At 45.0% G+C, this 11685-nt stretch overlaps 1 protein-coding gene across 1 annotated transcript in view; it reads left to right on the top strand.

Annotated features, from left to right (window-relative positions):
- Window positions 1-462: 462 nt before the first annotated feature.
- The window catches only part of Phgdh (phosphoglycerate dehydrogenase), a 33164-nt gene continuing 21941 nt past the window's right edge, over window positions 463-11685 (top strand). Inside the window, exons 1-2 of the mRNA XM_047525473.1 lie at window positions 463-696; window positions 9414-9565. Of these exons, the coding sequence (XP_047381429.1) occupies window positions 559-696; window positions 9414-9565 (290 nt within the window). The 5' untranslated portion in view covers window positions 463-558. The remainder of the gene's footprint in view (window positions 697-9413; window positions 9566-11685) is intronic.

Here is an 11685-nt window from a genome sequence, read left to right as displayed (position 1 = left end):
AGATGTTTTTAATTATTTAACGTTCCATGTCTGTGTGCTTGTACTCTTGTGTGTAGGCCCCCAGAGAAACGGAATTTTTGATGCTTTAGCTCCCTTCAAGCCTAACACAGCGCCTTACACTTTATAATCTAGAAAAAAGAAAAAAAAACCTCTTTAAGGAATTAAAAAATGAGCCCTTAGGAAGAAAGAAGTGAAGGTGAGAATGTGCATTTCCCTTTTTATTTCAGAAATGAATCAGTAGTCAGTAAAAATCGTATTTTTAATGTTCACCAGGTATACGCGGGATCTTCCGCTGAGCTTGAGAAATTCATCACAGGCAGAACAATAAAGCGGGCGGGGACCTAGACGGCTCAGAACCTCGAGGAGGCGGAGTCACAGAAAGTTTGAGCATTTTTGTCCAATCAAAACGAGACGGTAGGAGGAGATGGGGGAGAAAAAGGGGGAGCGGGAGATCAAGAATCCTGCCCAGTTACAGGAGCCAGCCAGTGTGAGCTGCAGCTTCTTGGCTTAAGTGCTTCTACCCACCGAGAGCGGCGGATTCCTTGGCCTACTCCAGCAATGGCCTTCGCAAATCTGCGGAAAGTGCTCATCAGTGACAGCCTGGACCCTTGCTGCAGGAAGATCCTGCAAGATGGAGGGCTACAGGTGGTGGAGAAGCAGAACCTGAGCAAAGAGGAGCTGATAGCCGAGCTGCAGGTAGGGTGAATCGGAGAAAAGAGAGGTCCCTGGTGGCATCCTCCGCTAAAACAGGATGGCTGCGCCCGGCCAACGCGCCCCCTTCCCCTGCCCCGCTCATCAGTCTCTGGGCCTCTTGAGATTGGGAACTAGCGGGGCGAGGGAGAAGCGGGAGGGACTGTGAGCTGTAGGATGCAAACTATCCGTCCAGTTTGCAACCGCGTGTTTCACGTTGGCTTGTCTCCCGCGAGCTTTGCAAAGAGCAGGCTGCTCCAACTGGTCCTGCAGGCTGCCCGCGAGTTACCAGCGCGGCTCCTGCACTTTCGTGCCGAGTGGCTCTGACTGCCCGGCACCCACCTCCCCGCCCCACTCCCCCGCACGGGAGCGTCGAGGGGAGGGGCGCCAAAGTAGCCTCCCTGAGGGGAGCCCAGCTACTGGCCTTCCCCAAATAGGTGCTCGCCCTCCCGGCCGCATTCGGCCTTCGCTGGGGGGCGCTGGCGGAGTCCCCAGCCTGTCGCGTGGTCGCTGGGGAAGCTTCAGGGGAAGGAGGTCGTCCTGGAGCAGCAGACGCGAACCGCCTTTCGTCTGATGCAAGACCTCTGCGAGCTTTCACCGCCCCTCGGCCTCCTGGGAGCGGCAGAGGAAATGGGGCGGGCAGGGGGCGCGGCGAGATCCCCAGGCCGCCCACGAGGTCGCCGCCACAGCGGTCCTGAGTTGATCTTCACCTTTGGCCTCATCCCTGATTAAGGGTGACCGGAATGGACTAGAATCCGATTCCAAACGCCCCCGGTAACTTTATTCTTATCAGATCTCCCGATTATTACATGTAATTAATTAAATCGACTTCAAATCTTTACCTTCTTTGAAAAGGTCCTGTCAAATTTGGTGATTTTCTTTTCAGTCTTGGGCATTTATTTTCTGAACTTTTCACTCCAGTTCCTGTGCTTCCTGCCTCTATATTCCACCCCACCGCCCAGAGCTGTTTTGCCCTATCCCCCAAATCCCACACCTGCACAGAGCCGCCTTCTACTAGCCTTAGCATGAATCCATCCCTTAACCATCTTTTTTTCTGAGGGCCCTTAAACCACAAAAGCTGCGGCTGTTGCTCTAACTGTCCTGGAAACTGCCTGTACTCCTCTTGTCTACAGACCTGTTTCACCTGGGACCATGTCCCCCTCCCCCACCCCATGGCGTTGTGTCCAGTAGTCCACCTCCTGCTCTGTTCTCAGAGAAATTTCTGACTTGTCCGTGTCTTCAAGAAGCTTGTAGGCTAATAAGGAAGCACAGGGGACATACATGAGACAAATGATCTTGTGACTTGGTGCTCAAGTTTCAAGTTAGAATGCCCAGCAGCCTAGCCTAGCCTAACTGGTGCTCACTTCCCACAGGAAAAGTGCAGAGAGAGGGTGAACATCACGAATTGAATTGGTGGGCAAGGGCTCAGGCCATGACCCTTGAAGCACAGGTATGATTGGGTGGTAGGCTTCTCATACTGGTCACCTTCTTTTTTGGATAAATGGTATCAATGGTCTTGGCTCTGAGAGATGACCAGCTTCTCACCCTCACCTCCACCAGAGCACCAGTGGATGTAACTAGAGGCTTGACAACTTTGTAGTCGAAGTGAGAAATCTTTATATCCCATTGAGGGCAGAATTGAGAAGGCAAAGCCTCCTCAGAAGAAGGGAGGGCTTCCGTGAAGTCAGGAAGTTGCATGGTGGGGGTGGGAGTCTGTACAGAAATGGGAGAACACTTTCAAGGCCCTGAAAATTCTTGGCAGGAGGAGAGGGGTGTTTGTTGGCTCACTTGACTGTGGGCATTGTTGGACTGTTTGAGCGCTCAGCCTTCATGTCTGTCTTGGTAAAGCAGTTCTGAATGCCAATTAATCTCTTGGGCAGCCACTGAAGGGCCCTCATTTCCACACTCCTCATTTTATTCTGCAAGTAAAGGGACCTGGCATAGTGTCTCCTGCCCTCTGCCACTTAAATCTTTTCAATGCTGGAGCAAATTTAGCACCAATGATAGAACTGGTCTTGCTGCTTGGCTTCGCTGCTTTGTATTCTGAGCAGGTGCTATTTGCACTCTCCCACCCCATCAGGAAGTGTAATCGTCGCCCCCCCCCCTTAGTGGTGCATTTCAGACTTGAACAGAGTCATAGCTCATTAGTGGGTAATGAAGTTAGTTTAAAGGGTCATGATAAGCATTTTAAAAAACAAAATAGTAGATATTCAAAGAGCAATGCAGAGAGCAGGGATATTATTTCATGCCCTTCGTTTCAGTTATTTGTGTAGATCTGTGTATGTGCAATGCCTGAGTATAAAATCACAACTTAAAAATGTGTTTCTCAGTATTTAAAAAAAAAAAAAAAAAGGTTTGGAAGGGGTTAGGGATGTAGCTCCAGAGTAGACTTCTGGCCTAGCCTGTGCGAGACCCCAGCACTGCAGATGAAAAAACAAACAAAATACTAAGTTTAGAAAACATTGGCTTAGATAAATAAGCATCTACACAACTTACATCTTAAGTAAAGCAAACATGCAGGAAAATGTTTAAATGATCTTAACATGTTTCAATGACTTTCAAACTATGACCATGTCCTACCGTAAGACAGTCATTTTACATCCTAACTCGGTACTGTCATCCACATGTGTGCACCTGCACATACACAAGTTTATGAAATAATACAACATAAGATGGATTCTGATATTTTCTTCTATTCATTAGATAGCAATGCTGTTCAGTATCACTAACTTGAACACTGGTAATACATCTAATCTACTGAAGCATATTTATATTTTATCTCAGAATTTTCAGAAAGATTAAGAAGGGAATAAATCTTTCTATGCAAGAGTCCACCATTACAAAAGCTTTTTTAAAATAGCCTTTACACTGGGATTTAGCTTACATGTGTTAAATAACCAAATAACCACCTACTTAATCAGGATCACACATATAATGCAAAATAGAATGCATCTGTATTCCCTATCACTGGGAAACAAGACCAGGAGAGCTTCATTGATTTGCCCTATGATTTAAATCACAGGCAAGAGCAACCCTGAATTACCTGCAAGATCAAGCCTGCCCTTCTGGAAAAGGAAGCATGTATGAACCTGAGGAATGGGACTTGGTTTCCACTGCTGACTTAGCATAGTTTGTCTGGAACATTCATGAATCAAACTGATCAGTGGCCTCCTGTTTTCCAGCTAAGGGAGTGGGGGAGTGGCAACATGCAGGGAAGCCCTGGGTGTGTCTGTTCCAGCTGCAGCTCTGATATAGAAACCACAGCCAAGAGCAGTAAACAGCAGAGTGTATTTGCATTGAGATGCTTCATTCTCAAGATGGTAGGGAGGGGTGTTAAAAAGTAGGAGGGCTGGGGTATTGGGGGAAAAGCTCTTTTGAATCTTAGGTTGGGGCCAATAGTTTGCACAGGTAGAAGACTGGAGTGAGCAGCTGGGAGTGATCTTGGAGGGATGAGTTATGGCCTGGGGAGGTGGCAGTACTCTGGAGTACAGGGGTTTGAGAGCTCCCTTGAAAGTAGGTTAGCCTTCAGCCTGTCAGTAAATTGTCCTAATGGAATGAATAGGGAAAAGGTAACTGGTGAGGTTGTGGAAGGCCTGGGAAGCTAGATAACTTTGACCAGTGTCATTCTAATATGGAACCAGGATCTCGTGAATACAGTCTCCAAAGGCTGACTTGCCCTTGGGGCAGGCCAGTACTAAATGCACACAAGTACCCATCTGATTGGGGGTGCTTCTGGCTCGCTGGTGTCAAAGAAGCCTGGCTTGGGAAAAGATAGATTGTGGGGTAAATCTTCATACGGAGATTCATCTAAAAAAGTGCTGTTTAAAGAAAAATGGTGCTGTTTCTTTGCTTGTTCTCGGGAGCTGCAAGAACAGGTGGACTTTTGTTGAATCTGCATCCTTTCCTGTTGATTTTTCCTGGGGGCAGCAGATTTTCGGGGATTGGGGAGTGTGGTGGCAGCTTTGGGGGGAGCACTGAAGGAGGCCCAAGGGAATGACTGAGTGGATTATCCAAAGCAGTTCTCGAACCAAGACGTGGACCTGGAACTTGTTACAAGGGATAAAGAGTGATGAGATTATGACTCCTTGGATTGTCCTTGCTCCAGTTCCTCCATGCCCCCTGCTTGTCAGTTGAACTTTGACCTTGGGTCCTGGGTTGACCATTTCCAAAGGCAGTTTAATCCCTCAGTGTGTAACCAGTTACCTAAGGGATCATTACTGGCCTCAAAGGAACACACCCTAAAAATGTGCTCTTATTGTCCCAGTGTCACAGGAAAGCAGGGAGCTGAAACTCCAAACTTCAGCTCTTGGTTTCTGATGAAAGAAAATTCAAAGGCAGACACCAAAAGTCATGCAAGAGAACTTTATTAGAAGTGAAAGAGAAGTGAAAATAGAGTAAAAGAAAGGTGATGCTTAAGCAAAAACCACTCTCAAAGGAGAAAGTGGGCCATCTCCAAGCAGAGAACAACAAAGGAGACAATGCTGTCTCCAAATTTATAACTGTTTGATGTTTACCAGGAGAACTGGGGACCACTGTCTATACTCTTTGCCAATCAGGTATTCAACTCCTTCATGTGGGGTGGTGGAGTTTTTGACCTTAGTTGGTCCTCTCCGGAACTGTCATGGTGGCCACCCTATTTAGGGGAGGCTTCATCCACAAGTCTGTCCCATGAAAATGTGGGCACGGGGGTCAATAGCTGGTCAGAAGTTACCTTAGTGTGCCTGTGCTACTAAAGGAATCTTCCTTCTCAGACAATTGTAGACACTCATAGCCATAATTCCTAGGTTTACGTCAACATCAATGAACCCTGTCAAGAGTTAATCCCATTAATCCTTTTCTCTTGACATATTTCCCATTTAGCTCCTTTTGCTTCTGTTTATTGTCTATAAATTAACTACCATCCTTTGCTTTCTCGTCTACTTTGGAAGTAGTTTTAAAAAGACCCTAAAGTAATTTAAAGAACACTTGTGGCCTTGCCTACATTTCACTGGTCATTGCTAGCTACTACCTAATACCAGTTGCCCTCCAAAAAGACTGCAAGGCACACTCCCATTTCCCTACATGTCTGCTAACAGAATATTATCAGTTTTCATTTTGCTAGTGTGGTGACTGAAAACATTTGAAATTTACATTTCTCTTTTTCTTTCTTTCTTTATTTTTGAGACAAGAGTCACGCTAAGTTGCCAAGGTTGGCCTTAAACTCATGATCCTCCTGCTTATGCATTTTTTCTCTAATGATTTATTTTAAAAATTCTTTGATTCATCTGAAGTTTTAAAAATTTGCAGTGAGCTTAGTACTTGAAATATTTTGCCTCCTGAATTTTCCTGACATTATTTTTTGTTTAGTCCTTCCTCTCCCTGTCAATTTAAATTCTGCCTTTAGTTTCTAAATTCCCTTGTGTTCGTATGTCTGTTTATCTATTTGGTTCTGCTGATCAATTTCTAAATATGTTTCTTCTCTCTTTCAATTTGTTCTCCCTTTTCAAATAATTCCTGAAAATTCTTATGCATTGTCATAGGTAGATGACATGCCTCATTATCACAGTCAAGGGAGGGGGTTTCTGGTGTTTAATTTGGGGAAGGTAGTAGGTGTGGGGACAGATTTCTGTGGGCCTCAAATTACTGAGCTCATTTATTCACTGGGGGTGTTTTGTCATTAATAGGCACCAGCCCACAACCCATACTCAACTTGCTTTTGTAGTTTTAGCCATTCAAGGCTGTCCGTTGCTCCCCATGGGTAGGCTGGCTGGGACCTTTGTTGGGTATCCTAGAGGTCATTTCACAGAATCCACATATTTCTGCCAGTGTCTCTTGGTTCAGGTGTTTTTAAATGCTACATTTAGAAAGTAGTTAAGGTCTTGGAGTTAGACCCTCAAAAGACTTGGACTTAGTCTGGCACAGTGGTGCACATCTGTAATCCCAATGATTCAGGAGACTCAGGCAGGAGGATCTCAACTTCAAAGCCTGCCTCAGCAATTCAGTGAGAGCTTGTCTCAAAATAAAAAGTGCTGAGGATGTGGTTCAGTGATTAAAAAAAAAAAAAAAAAAAAAAAAAAAACAGATCAACTTGATTCCAGTTTCTGCTATATCCTAGCTATGTGACTTCAACAAGTTACCTAAATTCTTTAAGTGTCAGTTACCTTGTCTGTAATATATCCCCAGCCCTGGGGATCATTATACAATTTGTGTTGTCAGGTTTACGGTGAAGCACAGTACCTGACGTAAGGGACTTACTCAAAAAATGTTAGCTCTTACTACGAGTAAATTCCTCTGAGGGATTTTATAGTTTGGATTCTGTACCTAACTAGCCATGGCCCTGACTCTGACCTTATCATTTGGACATCTTGACAGGCTCTTAGTTATAGTCTCGGAGTTTGCCAACGGCGATGACTTTCCAGTTTTTCACCTGGAAAATGAGGATAATTATGCCCCTTCTCTTTGGAGTTGTGATGGGAATAATGTAAAGCACCTGGTAATAATGTAAATGCCTGACACCTAGTAGGTGCTCAGTTAACAGTTTACCAGCACACCACCAAGCCTGGCGAAACTGGTACTGTGGAGATAAGGAATACAGATAGAGAAAATGTGTTAATACAGAATCCTTTCTAGGGCTTCAGTTTCTCATCTGCAAAATAGGCTTAGGCCAGATGTTCATGATTGTTTCTTGGAATCTCCCACTTTGAAGTTCTGTTTCAGAACCACAAATATAAAAGGTGACATGCCTTTCAAGCAGCCCGAAAGGGGCTCTTTGCTGGCAGGCACAGCCCCAGTCAGTGAGAATGCATGAAGTGCAACCACCTCTAGACAGAAAATTCTGCCACCTCTCTTGATTTGAGTATATAAGTAAAGTGATTAGAAGCCCTTGAGATCTAAATATTCTGTGGTACAACATAAACTTCATTCCTTTTCTCTCCTCAGTGGAGATAAATAGCTCCCTCTGCATTTAACTTGTCTGTCCAAATGTGTTCCTAAACTCTTAGGCTTATACCTAATTGTGTGGTTTTGTAGTAGTAGGGATTGAACCCAGGTGTGCTCCACCAGCCCTTTTTATTTTTTATTTTGAGGCAAGGTCTCACTAAGTTGTCCATGTTGGCCTGGAACTTGTAATCCTCCTCCCTCCACCTCCCAATCCTCCTCCCTCAGCCTCCCAAGTAGCTGAGATTATAGGCGTGTGCCACCACCCAGCTGGGATCCAGATTCTCAAGGCTTTTCTAGAGAAGTTTTCATGGAATTCAGCTGAGAGCTCTCCTGGAGAAAATGGATCAAACCCTTTCACGTTACAGATGGATACTAGGGGTGAGGAGTCAGGGGTCTTGCCTGGGGAACTTACCCTGTTGCTGGCAGACCTATGGCTAGAATGCTGGCTTCCTGATCCGGACTTGATGCTTTTGCAATGTCACTTGCTGTTTCCTTATTAACCTGGTATCTCCAATTTGGGACAGAGAGTGGACTTGTTCCTTCTCTTGAGGATTTTCATTTGGTGTTTGGGCAAAGAAGACCCTTTTTCTGGGAAGATACCACATACAGGATTCTGGATGAACCTAAAGGAGATTATCTTGAGGATTCAATTTAGCTCAAGTGTAGTGGCTATGATGATTCAGAATCGTATATTTTTAGTCTAACATCACTTGGGTTCCTGAGCAATTGCAGATGAATTGACTTGCTCTCCTGGCTCTCTCCCTTACTTGGTCTGTGTTTTAGGAAATGTCTTTCTCACAGCAGTTGCCTTTCATTCACTTACTCATTCAGCCAGGCAGCATTGATCAAGGTCCTTCCATGTGTCAGGCACAGGGGCTTACGAAGTGGAATTAGATCTCACTCTGCCTTTCAGTAATGGAGAAAGTGGTTTGTTGAGCAGAGCTGGGTGCTGTACCTATCCTGTCTCATTGCCTCTTCACACACTTGAAGCCAAAGCTCAGACCCATTGCTGGTAAGTAATGGAGCTTGGATTTGAAGCTGGGCCTGACTAATGATAGAGTCTTCTAGATGTGTATACAAAAGACATCGCTTTTCTTTCTTTGACAATATTCAAAGTCAGCTAGCATGCAGGAACTCCCACCTGAGAAAAGCAGTGAGCAGGAGTGTTAACGAGGAAACGGTCTCTGACTTTAGCACGTGTCTAGACAACTGAGGGTACCTCCAGTATGAACTGTCCTGGATACTCTGTGGGCTACAGATGCTTATTATGGTGTCTTCTAGAAAGAGGAGCCAGGTGCCCAGAACCTGCAGGACAATGTTGTCATTTGTTGAATGTGCAGGGCAAAGCACCTGGTATTTTAGAGCTTCATTTTCCTCTTTTTCTAAATTTTTCATTTAAAAATTTATGTATTTATTTATTTGGTTTTGCAGTGCTGGGGATTGAACCCAGGGGTAATTTATAACTGAGCTACAACCCTAGTCCTTGTTATTTTTTATTTTGAGACAGGGGGTCTCACTAAGTTCCTGAGGCTGATCTCATATTTGTGATCCTCCTGCCTCAGCCTCCTTAGTTGCTGGGATATAGGCATGCACCACTGTGCCTGGCTCTCCTTAGTTATAAATGAAAATTACCAAGAGTCCTGATCCTCATCTCCCTGCAGTTTGCAGTGAGGATGTCTAAGTTGCCTATGAGTGGACACTCATTGCCAATTGTGTGTGGCTTTGAGAGCACATCTCTTACTCTGAAACTTCAGGAGGTCTCACAGAAGGACTTTGTGGCCACAGTTATTTCTTCTTATCCTTAGGACTGTGAAGGCCTTATCGTTCGCTCGGCCACCAAGGTCACCGCTGATGTCATCAACGCAGCTGAGAAGCTCCAGGTGGTGGGCAGGGCTGGCACAGGTGTGGATAACGTGGATCTGGAGGCTGCAACAAGAAAGGGCATCCTGGTCATGAAGTAAGTCTTGGAGACTGAGGGGTGGGTGTGGAGACTGACATGAGGGGTGGGGGAAACTGAGTTTAGAGGCTAGGCATGATGGTACACTCCTATAATCCCAGCAACTTAATGAGACCCTCAGCAACTTTGCAAGACCCTATCTCAAAATAGAAAATAAAAAGGGCTGGGGATGTAGCTCAGTGGCAAAGCACACCTGGGTTTAATTTCCAATAAATAGAATGGAATAGAATAAAATAAAATAAAAAGCTTTGTTTAAAGAAAACTGAGTCAGAGTTAGAAGGACTTCCAGAAGTATACCTGGCCTAGGCCCTGAATCCCTATGAACCATCAACACCTACAGTTTAGTGTGTGAGGTTGAGGCTCTCTGTAATCTCAGTGTTTCACACACCCACCTACATGTACTGCTTGCACATCTACAGCCTGGCGTGGGAATCAGAAGAGTGTGAATTTATTTGCTTTCTCTACTCCAGCATGGCCCCGACCCTTCCATTGTTCTGTTCAGGGTTGGTTTTTGTTAGTTCTATGACACTTATACACACATACAGATACTTATACACTTCTTACAGATCCACAAACTTTCCTAGTGGAATGACTTCATCCTTTCTTCCTCACCCTTCTGGAAGTAAGACCCTAGTGTCTCAGGCCCAAGAGAACAGTCTCCTTTAGCGTGGTGTTTGCAGACAGCTATGGCCAAAGGTCATTGTCAGCTTCCAGTGCTATGCTACATCTGTTCAGGCACTTTAGATGGTATACAGGGCCATCCCCAGTCCTCTTCCCTGACCTCAGGCCCTTTCTGTTCCCTCAGGGATCCATTGTCCTTCTCCCTTCACCTGCCCTCCACTTCCCCTTGGAAGGTAGGGGTTAATTTACCCTAGGATTGACTGAGGTCAATATCCGTGGGTAGAAATGTTAAACACTAACTCACGCTGGCCCTAGACCCAGACAGTCAGCGCCAGCCCTTACATCTTTCCACTCTCTGGACAGCCTGCTCATTGGAGGAGATTGGGTAGCTGGGTAGTTTTGTAAAAGACAGACTGGGATTTTTTTTTATATTTTTCAGAATCTCTTGACTTTTCCTCCTTATCATCTTTATTTCTAGAGATGAAAGGACCCATACCAGTAGGGGAAGAAGGAAAGTGAACCATGTGTGTTGAATTCTTTCAAAAACCATAAAAAGACCTTTAACAAAAGAAAAATAGTCCTGTAAGTCACCTCCTCTAGTCTCCTTTCCGTAAAATGGCCACAGTCAGCAGTACCAGCTGTGGAGGGGCTTTCTTTCCAAATAGGTGAAGATGAAAATATGAGCTTTGTGATTATTTATTGCATTAGTCAGCTTTTCATCACTGTAAGCAAAATACCCAACAAGTACAACTTAAAGGAGGAAAAGTCTGTTTTGGCTCATGGTTTCAGAGATTTCAGTCTCTTGTCAGTTGGCTTGTGCTCTAGGACTGAGGTGAGGCAGAACATCATGGCAGAAGGGTATAAGACATTAGCTCATGGCAGCCAGGAATGAGAGAGAAAGAGAGAAAAAAGAGCCAGGGACAAAATATATAGTGCCCAAGGCAAATGTCAAGAGACCCACTTAACTTCAGTCATGTCCCACTTGCCTATAGTTACTACCCAATAAGTTATTAACCCATCAAATAGATTAATCCACTGATTAGGTTATGACTCTTATAATCTAATCATCTTACCTTCAAGATTAATACAGGAACTTTTGGGGGATACCTCATATCCAAACCATAATGCTAATAAAAACCAGGTTGTGTCCAGGTCTCTGGACAATACCTGACATGTGAATTCAGTAGACTTGCTCAACCATCACTGGCTCAGCCTTGGTAAGATTAGCATGAAATAGCAGGGAATTTGTGCTTTCTGTAGGCAGGGAGATCTGAAATGAAGAGAGAAGAAAGGACTGAATCACTCCTAGTTATGTGCAACCCTTCTCTGCCCTGGGAAAAGTGGATAGAAGGGCTAAGTGTTTCTCTGCACAGGAACAGAAGGCTAGGACAAGGCAGCTTCCTGCCAGCCCTGGGCTTGCAGCAGGAGTGCATTGGAGAATCCAGGACGGGGGCCTGGATTGGGACAAAGGAATGCTGGATGTGGGCCTACTGATGTCC

Source organism: Sciurus carolinensis, chromosome 1, assembly GCF_902686445.1.
Source record: "Sciurus carolinensis chromosome 1, mSciCar1.2, whole genome shotgun sequence".
NCBI classification, from domain to species: domain Eukaryota; kingdom Metazoa; phylum Chordata; class Mammalia; order Rodentia; family Sciuridae; genus Sciurus; species Sciurus carolinensis.
Note: the sequence above shows the minus strand (reverse complement) of the source record. Positions and strands in the feature narration are given on the sequence as shown.